At 44.2% G+C, this 21,830-nt stretch overlaps 1 protein-coding gene across 5 annotated transcripts in view; it reads left to right on the forward strand.

Annotated features, from left to right (window-relative positions):
• The window catches only part of RAD54L2 (RAD54 like 2), a 116,304-nt gene extending 95,007 nt beyond the window's left edge, over nucleotides 1-21,297 (forward strand). For all 5 annotated transcript variants that reach the window (XM_087431109.1, XM_087431105.1, XM_087431108.1 and 2 more), the window contains 9 exons: nucleotides 144-262; nucleotides 2,302-2,401; nucleotides 3,148-3,353; nucleotides 3,784-3,956; nucleotides 4,486-4,682; nucleotides 7,345-7,544; nucleotides 15,409-15,498; nucleotides 17,959-18,051; nucleotides 19,745-21,297. In XM_087431109.1, the coding sequence (XP_087287235.1) occupies nucleotides 144-262; nucleotides 2,302-2,401; nucleotides 3,148-3,353; nucleotides 3,784-3,956; nucleotides 4,486-4,682; nucleotides 7,345-7,544; nucleotides 15,409-15,498; nucleotides 17,959-18,051; nucleotides 19,745-20,739 (2,173 nt within the window). In that variant the 3' untranslated portion in view covers nucleotides 20,740-21,297. The remainder of the gene's footprint in view (nucleotides 1-143; nucleotides 263-2,301; nucleotides 2,402-3,147; nucleotides 3,354-3,783; nucleotides 3,957-4,485; nucleotides 4,683-7,344; nucleotides 7,545-15,408; nucleotides 15,499-17,958; nucleotides 18,052-19,744) is intronic.
• Nucleotides 21,298-21,830: the final 533 nt, after the last annotated feature.

Raw genomic sequence — 21,830 nt, forward strand, 5'->3', positions numbered from 1 at the left:
GGTGGTTCTTTGTGGGTTTACCTCTTATGGGGAGTAGGCTGTGGGAACTCCCACTGTCAGAAGGCTGTGTGATTGTGGGCATAGTGGGGAACAAGATTCCCTTGGGTTTGGGAGCCTTCTGAACCAAACATTGTCCCTTTCAGCCAGAGCCTTTCCACCTTGGCTCTCATCGAGGAGTTCCTAGGGAAACGAGAAGTACCCTGTCTACCTGGTGCCGAGGGGCAAGGAGTACAGAAGTGGGTTCGAAATGTCAGCTACTTCCGTGAGTTCATTGCTGCTTTGTTTCTGGAGCCTTGACAAGGTCTGCTTAAGGGTTTCCTTTCCTTCTCTCTCTTCTTCTCTTTTCCTACTCCATTCTCCATCAAAGGCATAGGAGTATCTGTGATTAGCCAAGGAGCAGGGAGATACTGAGAGCGAGCTCCTGTGTGTGGGGCATTGTACTAGAGGCTGGGGGGCTTAGGTGAGATAGCGGGAGTGCAGAGAAGTAGAAGGCATAGGCCTTGTCTTCATCTGAGATGGGACAACTTGAGGACAAATACAAAGCAGCACTGATCAAGTGCCCTAACTAGGGTTCTAAGGAGGACAGAATCATGCTGGTGAGGCTGATTGGAGATGGCTTCCTGGAGGAAGTGAAACTTGGACTGGACTCACAAAGATGGGGAGAATTTGAATATACAGAGCTAGTGTGGCCCAAAAATCATTCTAGGTGGAAGGAGCAGATTGAACACAAGCCTAGATCGTGCATTCTTTATGGAGGAGATAGTGTCCCTAAAGGGTGAAAATTGGTTCTTGACGGGATGAAAAATATCTTAACTTTTTAAAAGTATAGAAAACAAATATGTCTACAGTAAATAGACTTATACAGTATATCTATGGTATTAAAATTCATGATGATTGGGAAAAAATGTATTAAAAAAAAGGCTCCTTAAGGGAGTGGTAATGAAAAAAAAAGTTGAAAAATATTTACCACAGGCACTTACCAAATATTGACATTTGGATCAGATAATTCTTTCTTGTAGGGGGCTGTCCTGTGCATTGTAGGATATTTAGCAGCATCGCTGGTCTCTACTCACTAGGTAGCAGTATCATCCACTCATTATAACAACCAAGAATGTCTCCAGACGTTGCCAAATGTGCCCCATAGGATGGGAGGGTGCAGAAATCACCCTTATTAAGAAACATTGGCCTAAAGGAAGGATTTAGAGAAATGGAGGTTCAGGGGGTGGTGAGTAGACCCCCAGCACAGGGTCTGGCCTCAGGCCTTGTGTTGACTATAGGCTTGCCCAGTGAGTCAGTGCTGAGCTATCCTCGGAATTGTGGGAACTCAGGTTGGAAAGGTAGGTTGGGGTGCTGATCAAGAGAGCCTCTAATCCCAGGCAATTAAACTAATGCTTCCTATAACAGTAGTAATTCAGTTCTCCATGTGGTATTTCATACCCTTAGCTTTGCTCTTTTCTCTACTTTGCCTGAGGTGACAAATACAGCCCCCCCTCTTATTCATGCTTCTTCTTAACTGAAGGTTACTTTTTCTCCTTCTTTTGAGCTTCCTTCTTTTCATTCATATGTCCCATTTCACATCTCCAGATCTATTCCTTTTATGTCTCCTTATAGCAAGTTCTTAGCCTTAGGAGCATGTTAACAATGCAGATTGCTGGTGGAGGGACATCATCAATATCAAAACATAAAACCCTTGGTCCTTCTTTATTCACCAGGATTCACAGGACTGAGGCAGAGAAGTCACCCTGAACCGATGTTTACCAAGCTGCCATATTTAGGGTGATTCTTAGTGCACTCTAAAGTCTAGGAACCTTGGCCTTAAAATTGACCCAAGATACTAAACGGAGGAACATAGTTTATAATCTTTGTTGCACATGAGAATCACCTTGGGGGTATTTTTATTTTTATTTTTTTTAAATTTTATTTATTTTATTTTTTCCCCCCAACGCCCCAGTGGATAGTTGTATGTTGTAGCTGCACATCCTTCTAGTTGCTGTATGCGGGACTCGGCCTCAGGATGAACGGAGAAGTGGTGCCTCGATGCACACCCGGGATCCGAACCCGGGCCACCAGCATCGCAGCGCGCGCACTTAACCACCAAGCCACAGGGCCGGCCCATTGGGGGTATTTTTAAATTATAGATACCTGGGTCTCATGGTAGACCCATGGAATGTTCAGGGGGTGGAATCTGAGCACTGTAGTTTGTGTGTGTTTGTTTTGTTTTCAAAACACATTTGCCCAGTGATTTTGCTGTGTACCCCTACCCTCATCTGTCCATTTCTTGTGGTTTTCCTTCTATCCTAGGACTAGATGGTAGCACCCCTGCCTTTGAGAGGGAGCGGCTCATTAATCAGTTCAATGATCCCAGCAACCTCACCACCTGGCTGTTTCTTCTCTCCACAAGGTGAGTGGATCTTGAGAGGGGAGGTCAGAGGGCTGTGTTCAGGGCAATTGGCCACGTGGGCAGGTACCCCAAAGGCTCATCCAAGTTCCGTCAGAAGAGATCTGCTCGGGTTTATGACTTGTTTTTGAGGTCAGAGAGAGGACCCGAAAAGGAAGTTGTGTTAGAAGGGCAATCATGATAGTGTCGTGAAGTTCTTTGAGACCTTCATTAACAATGGTCATAATTAGTTTTTCTCTCAGGAGTGTTCTGAGGCTTAAACAATGTGATGAATGTGAACGTGCCTTAAAAATTAGAAAGTGCAATCTAACTGTAAAAGGCTGATGGCGTTATTTGTCTTATGCCAAGCAGCTCGAAGGCTGTGCTGCCTACTGCCTTCAGAATGCCTTTGATAGGGTATGAACCAGTCATTCTCCTAAGTTGTTAGACTAAACACACCAGAAACATCTGTATGCAGATGTTTCCCCTCACCAAGTGACATCACTCTGGGTCCACGATGTGGGCCTTACTCGTTACAGAGGGGTGGAGAGTGGGTTTTCTTTCTGAGCTGGTAGGTACTTCCATGTTGGATTTTCAAGGCCTACTTTTCAGTGCTTGAAGAATGTACACAGCAGGACAGCAGAATTCTCCAGTATGTTGTGCTTAGGACAAAGAGGATGATATTGGGGTAGGAGTCACAGAGAGTAAAACCAATTTGAAAACCATCTTTAAAACTAAAAGCTCTGTGATTGTCGGCTTGTGTTTTAAAGGGCCGGGTGTTTGGGCGTGAATCTGATTGGTGCAAACCGAGTGGTGGTGTTTGATGCTTCCTGGAACCCTTGCCATGATGCCCAGGCAGTATGTCGGGTATACCGTTATGGCCAGAAAAAGCCCTGTCACATCTATCGCCTTGTGGCTGATTTCACCCTCGAAAAGAAGATCTATGACCGTCAGATTTCCAAGCAGGGCATGTCAGGTGGGCCATCTTCCAGGCTCAGAAGAGGCACATTTGTACAGGCTACCATCCTTATTGTATCAAGGGTGGGAGCGGAGGGGCAGGCTGTGGGAACACAGGCAGGCTTTCAATCATAGAAAGCCAGCAGTTCCTCCCATCTTGTTGTGATTCAAATAATTGCTTAAGAGGGGATTGACCTCAATTTGTTGAAGGTGGGTTTAATGGTAAGAGCTGAGCTAGTTATGCAGGTTTCTCTTAGGATATTTCCGTTTCACCAGGGCCTCAGACCTGGTCTTTGACTTTCAGATATGGGATGGCCTGAGGTGGTTTAGATATTAGTGACAATTATACCACCACAACCTCTCTTCTTTCTCTCTGCAGGCCTTTGTAGCTTTGCTTTTGCAGTCTTCTTTGCCATGTACTGACTTTCTCCATGTCTTCTCCACTCTAGATCGGGTGGTGGATGATCTCAATCCAATGCTGAACTTTACCCGGAAGGAGGTAGAGAACCTGCTGCACTTTGTTGAGAAGGAGCCAGCTCCCCAAGGATCCTTGAATGTAAGGGGGATCAAGGAGCCAGTCCTGCAACTTGCCTGTCTGAAGTACCCTCACCTCATCACCAAGGTAAGAACCTGGTATGCATGCAGTCCCTGGTACGGCAGTCTCCATCGAGGGAGGCTTGTCTGGCAAGCTTGTTTCGTTCGTCTGAAGTTTTGTTTCATGCAGATGACTTATACTCAACTGGTTCTTTTCCTTGTCCCATGCAGTGTCCCCCCAACCCCCAACCACCTACCCTCACCCTTAATCTGCTCCTAGAAGTGCTGAGCTCAGACCATGTGGACTAATTTGGCCAGTGTGAGTTTCCCTAGCAGCAAGACAGGGCAAAAGTTCTGAAAATTTAGTTTGTTAATTCTCTGAACACTCTCATCTTTTTGATATGGAAGGCAGATGGGTTGTCTAAAGCTGGTAGGTTAGAATTGTGAATTACACTCTTGACGGAAAGACAGTAAACCTGCCTGTGTGTCTGTAAGCAGGCTCTTTGCTAGTGCTGGAGACAGCCAGCCCTTTCTTGGTTTCAAAGTAAGGCTCATTGTATATCAGTCATGTTGGCATGAATACTGGTAATTAAATCAACAATCTTCCTTTTCCCCAGGAGCCTTTTGAGCATGAATCATTGCTCCTTAACCGAAAGGATCACAAGCTGACCAAGGCCGAGAAAAAAGCAGCAAAGAAAAGCTATGAGGAAGACAAACGCACATCGGTTCCCTACACCCGTCCATCATATGCGCAGTATTACCCCGCCAGTGACCAGAGCCTGACCAGCATCCCCGCCTTTAGTCAGAGAAACTGGTGAGTCACTGAAAGGGGAGGAAGGTCTGCTGCTGGGCCCAAACCTTTCAATTGGTTCCTTTTTTAGATAAAGGGAGAGCCTACAACTTGCTCTTTGGCTGATATAAACTGACAAGTTCTGCTCTTGGATGAGGTGCAGAAGAACTTCAGTAGTCCTGGTGTTTTAAGTGGCTCTGGCTGGAAGAGTGAGCTGCTGGCCTTGTAACTCAGGAGAGTCCTTCTGGACTCCTGGGGAGATGCAGCTTCCCAAAACACAGAGGTCCAGCCCTCCTGCACAGCTGCCTCCTATCCACAGCACCTTGGTCCTAGACCTTGCTTAGCAGTGAAATTCAAGGGTGAAGGCCAGGTACTCTGTGGGTCTTGGATTGCAGTCAGGGAATTCTGCTGCTCCTAATGGGATTTCATTCTGTGGTTGTGCCATGATCCTGAGCAAAAAGCTTTTCTTGAATACAACTTCTAGAACTGTTCAGAATATGAACAGGATGAAAGCCAATTGCTAAGCAGAGAGAGAGGCTCTTTGTAAGATTACAATTACAGGGGCTGGCCCTGTGGCCTAGTGTTTAAGTTCTACGTGCTCTCTGCTGTGGCAGCCCAGGTTCAGTTCCTGGATGCGGACCTACACTGCTTGTCGGCGGCCGTGCTATGGCAGTGACCCACATACAAAATAGAGAAAGGTTGGCACAGGTGTTATCTCAGGGCAAATCTTCCTCAGAAAAACAGAGAAAAAAAGAAAAAATAAGATTACAGTTACAGAAGTTATCTATGTTTAATATTTTTTCTCATTTCAAGACAGTGCCTCATAGCCCTTACCAGATCAGCTGCCTGAGTGAGTGGTTTGCATTTTTAAATTGTTTGATTATCTTGAATTAAAGATAATTATTTTATTTGAGGAGGGTAGATTTAAAACTTTTTTCTTATGAAGATTCCATGTAAAAAAAAAAACTTGCCAAGTGAGATTCTAAAGGAACTAAAACTATGTAAGATTTTATATAGGACTCTAATTTTTGGTGAGTAAATTTGCTACTTTTTATGTACAAGATGCTTTCAAGTAGAAAGTCGCTCTATTTCAAAACCTTCAGACTTTATTTCTGTGTCATTTTCCAAGATACTGTTGCCTGGGAATGTTCTCCTCTCATCCTCTACCCCTTTTTTCTCTTTTCTGGGCTTTTCCGTGTAACAGCAAGAATGGCCGAAGCCTGAACCCATGAGAGAAAAGCCATGTTGGGGGAAGATGTGACAAATGGGCTGGGCTGTGAGGAGATGTCAGCTCCGTTTCTGGCCCAGCTGTGGCCCTCTGGGAGGCATCAGCCTCTCGCAGCATTTGATGAGCCATCCCATGATCCTGCTGATTTCTTATCCTGTCTGGATACGCATGAGGAGGCCTTCCTGCCCAAATTCCTAGCCTCAGCCCCTGCAGAGTATGGGGCTTGGGCTAAGTTTCTGTTACCCTTCTGACTTTTGATCCTGGGAAGAGTCTCATTGACATTGCAGGGCCCCTAGCTCCTGTAAAAGCCACCTTGGGCAGACATTGAGGAAATGGGCCACAGACCTGGTGAGCTTGCTGTGCTATCTGGCCTACTTGGGAATGTGGGAGTCCATAGGGCCCAGGGGGCTGCCCAGAGGTTCCTATAGCAACCTGAGAGCAGTGTGATTGAGGAGTCATGCCAACCGACTCCAACAGCAGAGTGATGTATAAGTGTTCTTTTATATGCCAGTCTTCAGTCAGATGAGGAAGAACATACCAGTCCAAGGACGTCTCTTTCCCGGTACTAAAGACCAAAGATGCAGACTTCAGAAAGCTTGTAGACAGGGACTTAATTTCAAAAATCTTAAATCAGGAGTAGCTTTCTCAAGGTAGTAACATCCAGTTGAAAGGAAGATGAAGAGGGAGGAATACGTCGTTGACCATGGGGTAACATTTTGGCATTTTGGTAGTAAGAGACGCACAGCCAGTGCTTAGGCTGGTCATGGCCGTGTGCCGTTGAGAAGTCTGGTTTCTGTGCACAGCATTTTGGCTGCTGCTGCTTTTGTGGTGGTCATGACTAGAGGGGCACTTTGGAGACTGGCCCCAGGAGGAGCTCAGTGAAAAGTAAAACAGAGGAGAGAGAAATGTCTGCATTACTTATTAAAACTTGAGGTTTCAGAGAGTAAAGATGGTTCAAGTTGGACAGAGGGTCTCTCAAGATCACCTGAACATGTGGCATCACATGGCCCTTTTTCCTGGAGTGAATGAGAAAATTCCACCCATTTGTCGTCAATTTAGCATACACTGTGTTCTGAAGAACTTTTCCTCTCTTATTGCATCTTTGCCTCTTCCTGACTTCCCTCCAAGGACTAATTCCTTATGTCTGTAGACGGTCCAAATTCTAGAGGAGCAGATGTTGCTTCACATCTCCAAAAAGATATTATTTCACTGATATATGATTCTTCTTAGACTCTGAGAGGCTTTATCCCTCACTGCCTCCCTGTCTCTGCTCTGTCCCAGTCCTGCCTCTAGTCTCCTTTTGAATTGACCATACCCTGCAGGTTCTTCTGATCCTTCTCTCAGTGGCAACTGAGGCTGTAGAATGGGGAAGTCTGGAGAGGCTCTGCAGCCTTTGTAGAAAGGTAAGTAAAGGCTGTTCTGACAAGCTCCCTTAGTGTGCTTTTCTTTCTCTCACAGGCAGCCAACGCTGAAGAGTGATGAGAAGCCTGTGGCCAGTGTTCGTCCTGTACAGTCCACCCCCATCCCCATGATGCCCCGGCATGTCCCACTGGGAGGCAGTGTAAGCTCTGCCTCCAGCACAAATCCAGCTATGAACTTCCCAATCAACTACCTGCAACGTGCGGGAGTCCTTGTGCAGAAGGTGGTCACCACAACAGGTTGGAAACTCCTGGGTTCTCTTCTAGGTGTGCTGTCCCTTTTAAAATTACTTTGTTCATTCAGGAAGTATTTATTAAACACATTTTTTAACTAGGTCTTACTTCATTGGCACTATAGGTAAAAATAGAGAAGACAGCAGTCCCTAATCTTGAAGAATTTGCATTCTAATGAAATATCTTAAGAATAATGACATGGAACTGAGTTTTCTTTAATATGGTAGGTGGGATAGACTCTGATCACTGCAGAGATTGTGGAAATATCACTGGGACACAGGGTCTTCTGAGAGAGATGTGAATGTATTGAGTCCTGCCTGACTGTAGGGTCAGTTGGATATAAAGGACAGCTGTCAACCTTCCTGAATGTCACTTGCTTCTTTCTTTGTGAGTGTGATGTGGGTTGAGCTTGGTGTGCTGGTGGTAGGAGGTGGGCAGCCCATCCAGCCCTGTGATTGGTTCTGTCATTCAGGATAATTGGGAAGGAAAGCATTTCATGATGCTGTTTTTCATCTTGTTATCCAGAAATATTCATGATATGTAAATTTTAATGAAAATATCTTTTTTTAAAAAATTTTTTGTTTATTGCAGTAACATCGGTTTATAACGTTGTATAAATTTCAGGTGTACATCATTATACTTCTATTTCTGCATAGATTACATCATGTTCACCACCCAAATACTAATTACAACACATCACCACACACATGTACCAAATTATCCCTTTCACCCTCCTCCTTCCCCGCTTCCCCTCTGGTATCCACCAATCCAATCTCTGTGCTATGTGTTTCTTTATTGTTGTTATTATCTACTACTTAATGAAGGAAATCATATGGTGTTTGACCTTCTCCCGCTGACTTATTACACTTTGCATTATACCCTCAATGTCCATCCATGTTGTCATAAATGGCTGGATTTCATCGTTTCTTATGGCAGAGTAGTATTCCATTGTGTATATATACCACAGCTTCTTTATCCATTCGTCCCTCTATGGGCACTTAGGTTGCTTCCAAGTCTTGGCTATTATGAATAATGCTGCAATGAACACAGGGGTGCATGTACCTTTACAAATTGGTGTTTTCAAGTTCTTTGGATAAATACCCAGCAGTGGAATAGCTGGATCATATGGTAGTTCTATCCTTGATTTTTTGAGGAATCTCCATACTGTTTTCCATAGTGGCTGCACCAGTTTTCACTCCCACCAGCAGTGTATGAGAGTTCCCTTCTCTCCACATCTTCTCCAACACATGTTGTTTCCTGTCTTGTTAATTATAGCCATTCTGACGGGCGTGAGGTGATATCTCATTGTAGTTTTGATTTGCATTTCCCTGATAGTTAGTGATTTTGAACATCTTTTCATGTGTCTGTTGGCCATCTGTATATGTTCTTTGGAGAAATGTCTGTTCAGGTCTTTTGCCCATTTTTTAATTGGGTTGTTAGTTTTTTTGTTGTTGAGATGCATGAGTTCTTTATATATTTTGGAGATTAAGCCCTTATCAGATGTATGGTTTGCAAATATCTTCTCCCAATTGTTAGGTTTGTTTTTTCGTTTTGTTGATGGTTTCCTTTGCTGTGCAGAAGCTTTTTAGTTTGATGTAGTCCCATTTGTTTATTTTTTCTATTGTTTCTCTTGCCCAGTCAGACATGGTGTTTGAAAATATGTTGCTAAGACCGATGTCGAAGAGCGTACTGCCTATGTTTTCTTCTAGAAGTTTCACAGTTTCAGGTCTTACATTCAAGTCTTTAATCCATTTGGAGTTAATTTTTGTGTATGGTGTAAGGTAAGGGTCAACTTTCATTTTTTTGCATGTGGCTATCCAGTTTTCCCAACACCATTTGTTGAAGAGACTTTCTTTTCCCCATTGTATGTTCTTAGCTCCTTTGTCCAAGATTAGCTGTCCCTAGATGTGTGAGTTTATTTCTGGGCTTTCAATTCTATTCCATTGATCTGTGTGTCTGTTTTTGTGCCAGTACCATGCTGTTTTGGTTACTATAGCTTTGTAGTATATTTTGAAATCAGGGAGTGTGATACCTCCAGCTTTGTTCTTTTTTCTCAGGATTCCTTTAGCTATTTGGGGTCTTTTGTTGTTCCATATAAATTTTAGGATGCTTTCTTCTATTTCTGTGAAAAATGTTGTTGGAACTTTGATAGGGATTGCATTGAATCTATAGATTGCTTTAGGAAGTATGGACATCTTAACTATGTTAATTCTTCCAATCCAGGAGCACGGAATATCTTTCCATTTCTTTGTGTCTTCTTCAATTTCTTTCAGCAATGTTTTATAGTTTTCAGTGTACAGATCTTTCACCTCTTTGGTTAAGTTTATTCCTAGGTATTTTATTCTTTTTGTTGCAATTGTAAATGGGATTGTATTCTTAATTTCTCTCTCTGCTACTTCGTTGTTAGTGTACAGAAATGCAACTGATTTTTGTATGTTCATTTTGTATCCTGCAAATTTACCATATTCGTTTATTACTTCTAAAAGTTTTCTGGTGGATTCTTTAGGGTTTTCTATATATAAAATCATGTCATCTGCAAATAGTGACAGTTTTACCTCTTCCTTTCCAATTTGGATCCCTTTTATTTCTTTCTCTTGCCTGATTGCTCTGACTAGGACTTCCAGTACTGTGTTAAATAGGAGTGGTGACAGTGGGCATCCTTGTCTGGTTCCTGTTCTTAGAGGGATAGCTTTCAGTTTTTCACCATTGAGGATGATATTAGCTGTGGGTTTCTCATATATGGTCTTTATTATGTTGAGGTACTTTCCTTCTATACCTATTTTATTCAGAGTTTTTATCATAAATGGATGCTGTATCTTGTCAAATGCTTTCTCTGCATCTATTGAGATGATCATGTGATTTGTATTCTTCATTTTATTAATGTGGTGTATCACGTTGATTGATTTGCGAATGTTAAACCATCCCTGCATACCTGGAATAAATCCCACTTGATCATGGTGTATAATCTTTTTAATGTATTGTTGTATGCTATTTGCTAGTATTTTGTTGAGGATTTTTGCATCGATGTTCATCAGTGATGTTGGCCTGTAATTTTCTTTTTTTCTGTTGTCCTTGTCTGGTTTTGGTATCAGGGTAATGTCAGCTTCGTAGAATGAGTTAGGGAGCTTCCCCCCCTCCTCAGTTTTTTGGAAGAGTTTGAGAAGGATAGGTATTAAGTCTTCTTTGAATGTTTGGTAGAATTCACGAGGGAAGCCGTCTGGTCCTGGACTTTTACTTTTGGGGAGGTTTGTGATTACTGTTTCGATCTCCTTACTGGTGATTTGTCTATTCAAATTCTCTACTTCTTCTTGATCCAGTTTTGGAAGGTTGTATGATTCTAAGAATTTATCCATTTCTTCCAGATTGTCAAATTGCTTGGCATATAGCTTTTCATAGTATTCTATTATAATCTTTTGTATTTCTGAGGTGTCTGTTGTAACCTTTCCTCTTTCATTTCTGATTTTACTTATTTGTGCCTTCTCTCTTTTTTTCTTGGTGAGTCTAGCTAAAGGTTTGGCAATTTTGGTTATGTTTTCAAAGAACCAACTCTTGGTTTTATTAATTTTTTGTATTGTTTTTTTGGTCTCTATTTCATGTATTTCTGCTCTGATTTTTATTATTTCCCTTCTTCTACTGATTTGGGGCTTTGTTTGTTCTTCTTTTTCCAGTTCCTTTAGGTGCATTGTTAGATTGTTTATTTGAGATTTTTCTTGTTTGTTGAGATAGGCCTGTATCGCTATAAACTTCCCTTTAGAACCGCTTTTGCTGTATCCCATAAATTCTGGCATGTCGTATTTTCATTTTCATTTGTCTCCAGGTATTTTTTGATTTCTTCTGTGATTTCTTCGTTAACCCAGTTGTTGTTCAGTAGCATTTTGTTTAATCTCCATGTATATGTGGCTTTTCTGATTTTCTTCCTATAGTTGATTTCTAGTTTCATACCGTTGTGGTCAGAAAAGATGCTTGGTATTATTTCATTCTTCTTAAATTTATGGAGACTTGTTTTGTGGCCTAATGTGTGATCAATCCTGGAGAATGTTCCATGTGCATTTGAAAAGAACGTGTATTCTTCGGTTTTTGGATGGAATGCTCTGTATATATCTACTAGGTCCATCTGTTCTAGTGTGTCGTTTAAGGCCAGTGTTTCCTTATTGATCTTCTGTTTGGATGATCTATCCTTTGGTGTAAGTGGAGTGTTAAAGTCCCCTACTATTATTGTGTTACTGTCTATTTCTGTTTTTATGTCTGTTAATAATTGCTTTATATATTTAGGTGCACCTACATTGGGTGCATAGATATTTACAAGTGTTATATCCTCTTGTTGGATTGTTCCCTTGATCATTATGTAATGCCCTTCTTTGTCTCTTTTCACAGTGTTTGTTTTAAAGTCTATTTTGTCTGATATGAGTACTGCTACCCCAGCTTTCTTTTCATTGCCATTTGCGTGGAGTATCTTTTTCCATCCCTTTACTTTCAGTTTGTGAGTGTCTTTAGGTCTGAAGTGTGTCTCTTGTATGCAGCATATATATGGGTCTTGTTTTTTTATCCAGTCAGCCACCCTATTCCTTTTAATTGGAGCATTTAGTCCATTGACGTTTAAAGTAGCTATTGATAAGTATGTACTTACTGCCATTTTTTAACCTTTTTTTTTTTTTCTCAGTGTTTTAGTAGTCCTTCTCTGCTCCTTTCTTCTTCTATACAGAATTGATGGTCACTTTAGTTTGACCTCTGTCTGAAAGCTGTTCTCTTTAACTCCCCTCCTCCCTCCTTTTATGTTTTTGTATCATATCTAACCTCTTTTTTGTGCATTTGTATCCATTACCCTCTTATCATGGAAATAGATAATTTTTCCTATTTGTGGTCTTCTCTTTTCCCCTTAAATCAGTCCCTTTAACATTTCTTGTAGCACTGGTTTCTTGGTGACAAACTCCTTTAATTTTTTCTTGTCTGGGAAATTTTTGATCTCTCCTTCCATTTTGAATGATAACCTTGCTGGGTAGAATATTCTTGGCTGGAAGTTTTTTCCTTTTAGCACTTTAAGTATATCGTGCCATTCTCTTCTAGCCTGTAAGGTTTCTGCTGAGAAGTCATCTGATAGCCTTATGGGATTTCCTTTGTATGTAACTTGACATTCTCTTGTGGCTTTTAGGATTCTCTCTTTATCTTTAACTCTGGATATTTTGATTATGATGTGTCTTGGTGTGGGCCTCTTTGGGTTTATCTTGTTTGGGGCTCTCTGTGCTTCCTGTACCTGGATGTCTGTTTCCTTCCTTAGGTTAGGGAAGTTTTCATCTATTATTTCTTGAAATAGATTCTCTGGCCCCTTGTCTCGCTCTACTCCTTCCGGGACACCTATAGCACGGATGTTAGTGTGCTTGATGTTGTCCCAGGGGTCCCTTAGACTGTCCTCACTCTTTTTAATTCTTTTCTCTTTTACCTGTTCAGCTTGGGTAATTTCTTCTAGTCTTTTGTCCAGCTCACAGATCCGTTCTTCTGTATCCTCTACTCTGCTTTTGAGTCCCTCTAATGAATTTTTCATTTCCAGTATTGTATTCTTCATTTCTGATTGGTTCTTTTTTATATCTTCCATTTCTTTGTTGACATTCTCACTGAGTTCATCTATTCTTCTCCCCAGATCAGTGAGCATCCTTAACACTCTTAGTTTGAACTCTCTGTTGGGTAGGTTGCTCATTTCTGTTTCACTTAGTTCCTTTTCTGGGGTTTTGTCCTGTTCCCTTACTTGGAGTGTATTCTTTTGCCTCCTCATTTTGCCTCTTTCCCTGTGCTTGTGTCTACATATTAGGTAGGTCAGCTAGGTCTCCTGCTCTTGAATAGGTGACCTTATGTAAGTGATGCCTTAGGAGGCTTCCAGTGTGTTTCCCTCAGTTCTCAATGTTCCAGGGGTCACCTCTATGTGGGCTACGTGTGTCTTTCTGTTGTGGCCTGTTTGCTCTCCCTGTAGGCACCCAGGGAGTTCGAGTTATGCTCCTGGCCAGATGTTGTAATGCTCAGCTGCTTGTAGTTGTCGTGGGCCCTTCAGTCTCTTTTATGAGGTGTGGGGAGCCCCAGCACAGTGGGCTGCAAGTTCTAATACCACATTTGTGTTGCAGTATTTCTTTTAAGTGAGTAGGCCCCCAGCGTGGCAGGTTGTTAGGCTCAGGGCCTTACAATTGCTGTAAGCCTCTAGCCTATTAGGTTTCTTGTCAGCTCTCTGAGGATTGCACCTGGGTGGGGCTGGCCTCAGGCACAGGAGCATCCAATTGTTTCGGGCTTTGGAAGGTGGGGCAAACCCCCTATGTGGGTCTTTGAGAAGCACAAGTCTTCTGCAGCTGACAAGCCCTGCCACCCACAGGTCCATACACACAGTCAACACAGTCCTACCCCATGTGGGCACCCTGACCTTCCCAAGCGGACCCAGTCTCTCCACGGTGGGAGCCCCATACACTCCGCCACCGCCCCACACTCTCCACCCACTCCTTGTGCACGCCCTGCCCCACTGAAGTCGGCTCAGTTGCCAGGCTGCAGAGAATCCAGTCACCAATCTATGCAGGCCCACAAGTTGCTTGAGGGCTTGTTTTTGGGTGTGGCCAGTCTCTAGGGTGGGCTGCCTGCCCTGGCTGAGCTGGATTAAATCGGTGCTCTAGTGGGTGGGGCAGACCCTGGGCTAGCAGGCCCCAGGGAGAACTCCAATGGAGTCTGTGTCAGCACACCCACACCAGGCCACAACAATGGCCGCTGCCAATGTCCCAGTCCCTGGAGAGGTCTCACCCCTCACCGAGATGCACTCAGGGCCTATTAGGTGAGTCTCTTTTCACCACAGCACTGTGCACCTTTCTTTCTGGTGATTTTAGGTTGCTTTCTGAAACTGGTGAGTTTGCACGTGGGCCCTTTAAGAGCTGGTTTTAGTTTCTTTGTGAACAGGGTTTTCTGGGGGTACTCCCCAATGTTTTAGTAGCAGGCAAAGTCAGATATTATGCCACTTGTCTCGATTGTGCTGGGTCCACAAAATGCCCACAGTGGGGGCGCTCCCCGGCTCAGGGCCCCGCTCCTCCAGGGAGGCTGTGTACCTGTGGGCTGCTCCCGGCGGCCGTGAAGCTGGGGGCTTGTGAAGGCGGCATTTTTCCTCTCCAGAAGGGAGTCTCTGCCTCTTCTGCCTCAGTTAGGATTGTCTGTTGTTGCAGGAGTTCCTCTTATCCAGTTTTCAGTTCTGTCTCAGGGGTAATTTTTCCACGAGTAGTTGTAAATTGGCTGTGTCCACGGGAGGAGGTGAGTTCCGAGTCTGCTTACGCCGCCATCTTGACCTCTCCCCTAATGAAAATATCTTAATTGATTTTTTTGAGTATGAAAATAATACATGTCCATTGTAAAAAAAATTTGAAATGAGTAAGAACAAAAAGAGAGCCTCTTGTAATCCTGCTTTTCTGCTGATTCTTGGAAATACTCTTCATTCTTTAGTTAGGTGTGGAGTAATGCCACCAAGGAAGAGGATGAGGCCACTTTTGGAGCCTAAAGTAATGGGCAGCAGATACATGCAAATAGCTTAGGGAGGAGGACAAAAAAATACATAGAAATAACCATTTGAACTAAAACATTTTGTTAACCAAAACCTCTATGAATTCTTAATTAAATCATGAGAAATTGATCAGAAAGATGGTCAGATTTCTAAAAACTTTCTTGTTTTCACAGTATTCTTTATTTAGATAATTGTGAGAGGTCCTGCTTGCTTCACCTTTCTTGGTTCTGACCTCTGCTCCACTGAGAGGCTTTAGGAAAACTGTTGAGGAACGGGGCTGGATGTGGACTTGGCATTTTCTTTCCCTCCTTCAGTCAGGCCCGTGTAATCTAAATCTAAGGTTTGTGTCTTCAATAGATATTGTTATTCCTGGACTCAACAGCTCCACAGATGTACAGGCAAGAATTAATGCTGGTGAGAGCATCCACATCATCCGTGGGACGAAAGGTGAGAGCCTGACCAAGCGGCCCATCCCCTGCCTTTGATTGAGAGTGCTGGGCTAGGAAGCAGAATACATATGGCTTAAGCTAGAGGAGGGATAGGAGTCATCCTATAAGAGTGTCATGTGTAGGGAAGCATGAGAAAATGACCTTTCTAGGAGCTAAGCAGAGTTGGAGTGGGCCCAAAGGATATCTGTTAGTGATTAAAAGAAAGGAGTTAGAGTCCCTACATCCCTGTATTTTGCCATCATTTTTATGGAGGATCTTCGGGTGGGTTTGGATAGACACAGTGTTTTGTGTTGGTCTCAGCCTTTTGTTAATGATGCCTATTGGCTAGCAATGCCTGAGGTGCTCACCTCCCATGTTACTTGTGGTGAGCCCCCACAGACATTTCCTCGGAGCTAATGTTGTGGCTGGACCAGCCCTTGTGGTTCTTATGATTGCAAGATGCACCTCAGCAACAACCATTAGGGGACTTCGAAAAAGCAAGGTTTATTACTCATAGGTCCTGGGTACATGGCATGGGATGGTTAAGGGCCACATAGGGAGGTCATGGTGGAGTGGGGTGAGAGAGCGAGCAAATGAACGAGCGCAGACCTGGGTATCTGCCTTTATTAGGGTCCAAAAGTGGGATGGCTAGGGTTTCACCAGTTCGTTCTTTATTGGCAAATTTAAAACATAAGAGCAGGAATTAGGGCATGGCAAGGGAAAAGCGGGGACACTCAAGGGTCAGTTATCTAGGTTACCCTGGGCTTTCTAAAAGGGGAACTTCACGGGTAGGGGCAACCTGGTTCCTTATCTAGTGGTTTAGCTAGTAGCTGTCATACAGCTGCCAATTTGTTTGTTTGAGATGGATGTCTTGGAAATGGATGCCTCGGTAATCAAAAGCTTAATATCTGGCACTTACAGTACACACAGGGAGACCAAAATTGGAGAGAAAGAGCTTGGAATGGGTTATAAGCCAACATGTATGTTATTGTGTCATCTTACCTACTTGCTAGGAGTGGGGTGGAAGTCTCCAACTAGGAAATGTATTAGGTGGATGAATTAGTATACATGGATTGCACGACAGAATTTTCGAATGTGGTAATTTAACAAGTCCACTGCCTCTGGTCTCCTTACAGAGAGAGATGAGATTGCTGGAGTGAGAAATCTGGGCTAGACAGTGTCAGGACACAATCCAAGCCTATCTTGCATATCAGCCTTTACTGTGTGAGGCTCCCTGAGGTTCTTTGTTTAGTAAGGAGATTTTACCCTAGCTTCTGGTGGGTCAAAGTGCTATTAGGTCCAGGGAAAAGATGCCATGAAATACATGGCGCACAGAGAAGATATGCCTAGCCCCCTTACTGGGCTCTTCCTAGCCTAGAGCAGAGGTTGGCAAACTATGGCCCGCAGGCCAAATCTAGCCTGCTTCCTTTTGCTTTACCTTTGAGCTAAGAATGGGTTTTACATTCTCAATTGGTTGAAAAAAAATCAAAAGCGTGATATTTTGTGACATGTGAAAATTATATGAAATTCACATTTCGGTGTCCTAAATGAAGATCTTTGGAGCACAGCCATACCCAGCTGTTTTCATGTGACAGCAGCAGAGTTGAGTAGTTGCAGCAGAGACCTTATGGCTCACAAAGCCAAAAATATTTACTAACTGGCCCTTTAAGAAAAAGTTTGCTGACCTCTGGCCTAGAGGCAGCCTTGATAGTCCAGGAAATTGATCAAAAGACATATGCAAGATTGAAGGGAAGGTAGATTAGTGCCCTGTGGCAATAGAATGTGGGTCTTGAATTATTCCTACCAAAGGAGAGAGAGTATTGAGGCAATAAGGCTCCTTCCTCCCAGGTCAAGAAGATGACTGGGGCCAGAGTACCTGGTTCAGAATAGAGGGTCTCAACTTATTCTCTTTCACAGCACCTTGTTTATGTCCTCCATTGCATTTAACCTTTCTGATATTTTCTGGTATAATTGTCTGTCTCCCCCTCTAGAGGTTAAGCTCCTTTTCTGTCTTATATACTTCAGTGTCTAGAACAGTGCCTGGTAGTCATGCAATCAGTGTTTGTGGAATAAATGAAAAATATTAGGTCCACAGTTCAGCCAGCCCACTTCTCATTCAGGGGTCTTTTTTTTTAGATTTTATTTATTTTTATTTATTTTCCCCCCAAAGCCCCAGTAGATAGTTGTATGTCATAGCTGCACATCCTTCTGGTTGCTGTATATGGGACGCGGCCTCAGCATGGCCGGAGAAGCGGTGCGTCAGTGCACGCCCGGGATCCGAACCCGGGTGGCCAGCAGCGGAGCGCGTGCACTTCACCGCTAAGCCACAGGGCCGGCCCATCATTCAGGGGTCTTGAGAGAGGGTGTAAGACCTAATTTTATAGCTGTTTCCCAGCCCACGATGCCTAGGCCTGGAGTTTCCCAGGATTGGCTGTATTGCATGTCTGCTCCTAACAGTCTTCCTCATGTTTCTTTTTAGGGACGTATATCCGCACCAGCGATGGACGAATCTTTGCTGTCCGGGCGACTGGCAAACCAAAGGCCCCTGAAGATAGTCGGATGGCTGCCTCAGGTATAGTGGCTTGTACTTTCCATTGACCTACGCAGCATTTTTTTGTTTGGTTTGTAATTAATTTATTTTTTGAATAGATAATGTGTACATGGTTCATAATTCAAAAGGTACAAAAAGGGGTAAAGTGAAGTTTTTCTCCCTCCATACTCCCAGCCATCCATTGCTCCTTCTTGGAGGTGCTGGTCTCATTTGTTTTTTTCAGAGATATTCTATACATATACATGGTACAGGGATGTGTGTGTGCACATGTGTGTGTGTGTATAAAAAATATATATGTATATAACTTTTCTTTGTATTTTTAAAACAGATGCTAACTTACTATAATATACTGTTTACTCCTTTTTTCACTCACTAGTGTATCTCAGTGCTTGTTCCTTTCATTTCTTTGGATGTGCCTCCTTGAAGTTTTGCATAGGATGTCGTTAGATGGGTATAACACAGCACATTCCGAGTTCCCTGTCCTTGGTCGTTTCGATTTTATTACTCCACTGTTACAGTACTGATTCACAGTCATGTGGGTGTATCTATAGAATAAATTCCTAGAATTGGGATTGCCAAGTCACAGAGTGTATGTGTGGCACATTAACAGTGTTAGGAAGTCTTGCCAAGTTCCTCTGTATGGGAATGGTTCTCATTTATCCTCCCACTATGAGGTATGAGAGCTAGACTGCTCTTGTTCCTAGCTTTTATTATGGAAATTTTCATACATACAGACAAGTTGAAAGAACAGCACTATGAGCACCCGTATACTCTGCATCTAGATCCAGTGACTATTACTGTTCTCCTAAACTTTCTTCTGTCTCTCTCTCCCTTCCTGATAGTTGAACTATTTGTAAATTGAAGACATCATGTCATTTTACCTCTAAATACTTTTCCACACATCTCCTAAGATTAAGAACATTTTCCTCCTAGTCACAAGATCATTATCACACTAAAAAAAAGTTAACAGTTCCACAGTATTACCTACTATCCAGGCCATATTCAGATTTCCTAGTTGTCCCAATCGTCTTTCATGGCCATGGATTTTGTTGTGTTTTTAAACCAGGATGAACTGCCCTTTTTTTTTTGTGAGGAAGATCAGCCCTGTGCTAACATCTGCCAATCCTCCTCTTTTTTTGCTGAGGAAGACTGGCCCTGGGCTAACATCTGTGCCCATCTTCCTCCACTTTGTATGGGACGCCGCCATAGCATGGCTTGCCAAGCGGTGCATCAGTGCGCGCTGGGATGCGAACCGGCGAACCCCGGGCCGCCGTAGTGGAGCGCGCGCACTTAACCGCTTGCGCCACTGGGTTGGCCCCCCAGGATGAACTGGTTTTTAAACTTCATTTTCCTCTTTTCTCCCAGCCTGCTCACTGACCATCTTTGCCCCCAGAAAGAGTCTGACTCGTTATAAGAATGATCTCAGCGTTTCATGTCCGTTATCTCATAGGATTCACCTTGATGGAGTTCTACAGATTGAGGAACTGGGGTGCAGAGAAGCTACATGTCTTGTCACTGACAGGCTTGTTTCCTAGATCAAAGGATTTCTTTCTTTGTGACTGGGAAAAGTTGACTGAGTAATGTTGTTTGGACATCAAATAATTTGAATTTGGGGGACCATAGGACGGGATTTTTTTTTTAGTGGAATTTTTTCCTATACCCTCCTTCTCTCCCTGGGTATTCTGGTTCTCAGTTACCTACATTTTGTCCCCAGGTTCCCAGGGGCCTTCTCTCGAGTCCACAAGCAACGGCAGACACAGTGCCTCATCACCCAAAGCCCCCGACCCTGAGGGGCTGGCCAGGCCCGTCTCTCCAGACAGCCCGGAGATCATCAGTGAGCTCCAGCATTATGCAGATGTGGCTGCTGCCCGGGAATCCCGTCAGAGCTCCCCGAGCTCCAATGCCGCCCTGCCTGGCCTCCCGGCCCAACTTGTGGACAGCAGTGCTGTTCCTGGGACAGCTCTCGGGACTGAGCCTCGACATGGGGGTCATTGCCTCAATAGTTCCCTCTTGGTGACTGGCCAGCCCTGTGGTGACAGGCACCCAGTGTTGGACTTAAGGGGACACAAGCGAAAGTTGGCCACACCACCTGCTGCCCAGGAGTCAGCCCGCCGGCGGTCCAGGAAGGGCCATCTGCCAGCCCCCGTGCAGCCGTATGAACACGGGTATCCAGTTTCTGGCGGGTTTGCCATGCCACCCATCTCCTTAAACCATAACCTCACCCCACCCTTCACCTCCCAGGCTGGGGAGAACTCCCTGTTTGTGGGTAGTACCCCTTCCTACTACCAGCTGTCCAATTTGCTGGCAGATGCCCGCCTGGTGTTTCCAGTGACTACTGACCCTTTGGTGCCAGCAGGCCCTGTCAGTTCCTCTTCCACGGCTACCTCAGTCACTGCCAGCAACCCCTCCTTCATGCTCAACCCCTCTGTACCAGGGATACTACCCAGCTACTCACTCCCATTCTCACAGCCACTCCTATCCGAACCGAGGATGTTTGCGCCTTTTCCTTCCCCTGTCTTGCCCAGCAACCTTTCACGGGGCATGTCTGTCTACCCAGGCTACATGTCCCCACATGCAGGCTACTCAGCTGGTGGCCTCCTGCGGTCCCAGGTGCCTCCATTTGACTCTCATGAGGTTGCTGAGGTGGGATTCAGCTCCAATGATGATGAGGATAAAGATGATGATGTGATAGAAGTCACTGGGAAATAGCTGGAGAGCCCCTTTCCACCTCACTTGGGGCCTCCAGCAGGTTGCCCACCAACCTGGAAGGCAGTGATCTGAGCTTTCTGAGAATAGGGCACTTGGCAGGAGGGAAAAGAAAGAGGACAAAGAAAGGTGGTTGACCATAGTGGCAGGGCTCTGTTGCTGTTTAACAAAAGAGGCAAAAAAATCCAACAGAGCAGCAATAGCGGGAAATCAGGGACCCAAAACAGGAATGGAGGGGCAGGGCATCCTGTCTCTCCTCCTGCCTGCCTTGCTTTTGCTGTCTGCTTGCTTGCTTACCCATCTGAGTGTAGAAGTTCACATCCCATTTCTGTCTTTGGGAACATTCTCTCCCAAGAGAGCTGCCTTACTGGGTGACTTAGCTTGGCCTGGAGAGGGGAAGGGAGGGAGAGAGGGTAGGAGAAGGTGGGTGGGCAGGGAGAGCAGACTGAGATTCCGTGTGAAGTGGAGTCTTTTTAGGGGATGGGAAAGAAGCAGACCAGGTATGTGTGTTTGTGTGTGTGTGTGTGTTTATGTACGTACGTACATGTATGTAACAGAGCAGGGGTGAAGGTGGGAGGGAAGGGAGGGAGGGAGGGACTACGAGGGAAACTAAAAAATGAATTTATCTTTTTAAAAATGGAAATCAGAGTGTGGGTCATGGCAACTATTAGTGTGAACATCAGGCTTATATCAGTAAGCCCAGGAGAAGAGCCATGGAAACCACAAGTTTCCTTCTAGTTGGGTGAAGAGAAGCCCCAGCTAACCTGAGTCCCTGGTTTTCAGAGCCACATTTATTTTAGAATTTGGGGCAAATTGTGAGAGAAAATGGGCATTACCAATCTCTATCTCTTTCCCCAGTGGTTGTCTCTGAGCAGATCTCCCTTTCCAGGATGTGAGATTGTCTGTGTGCAGAGGCTGGGAGGGAGAAGCACTGCAGTGTGTGAGTGAGAGGTCATGGAGTTGTGGCCAGAAAAGTCATTCTTCACAAAGATGGAACTGAACCCCCAGCTGCCTATCCTGGTGGCCTTTCCTTTCCCTCCACATTAGAGAGCACCATGTTAATTTATTTCCTATGGGCAATTATTTATTATTTG

The sequence above is a fragment of the Ceratotherium simum genome, chromosome 5 (genome assembly GCF_057802395.1).
Source record: "Ceratotherium simum simum isolate JZ-2026a chromosome 5, ASM5780239v1, whole genome shotgun sequence".
Classification (NCBI taxonomy): Eukaryota; Metazoa; Chordata; class Mammalia; order Perissodactyla; family Rhinocerotidae; genus Ceratotherium; species Ceratotherium simum.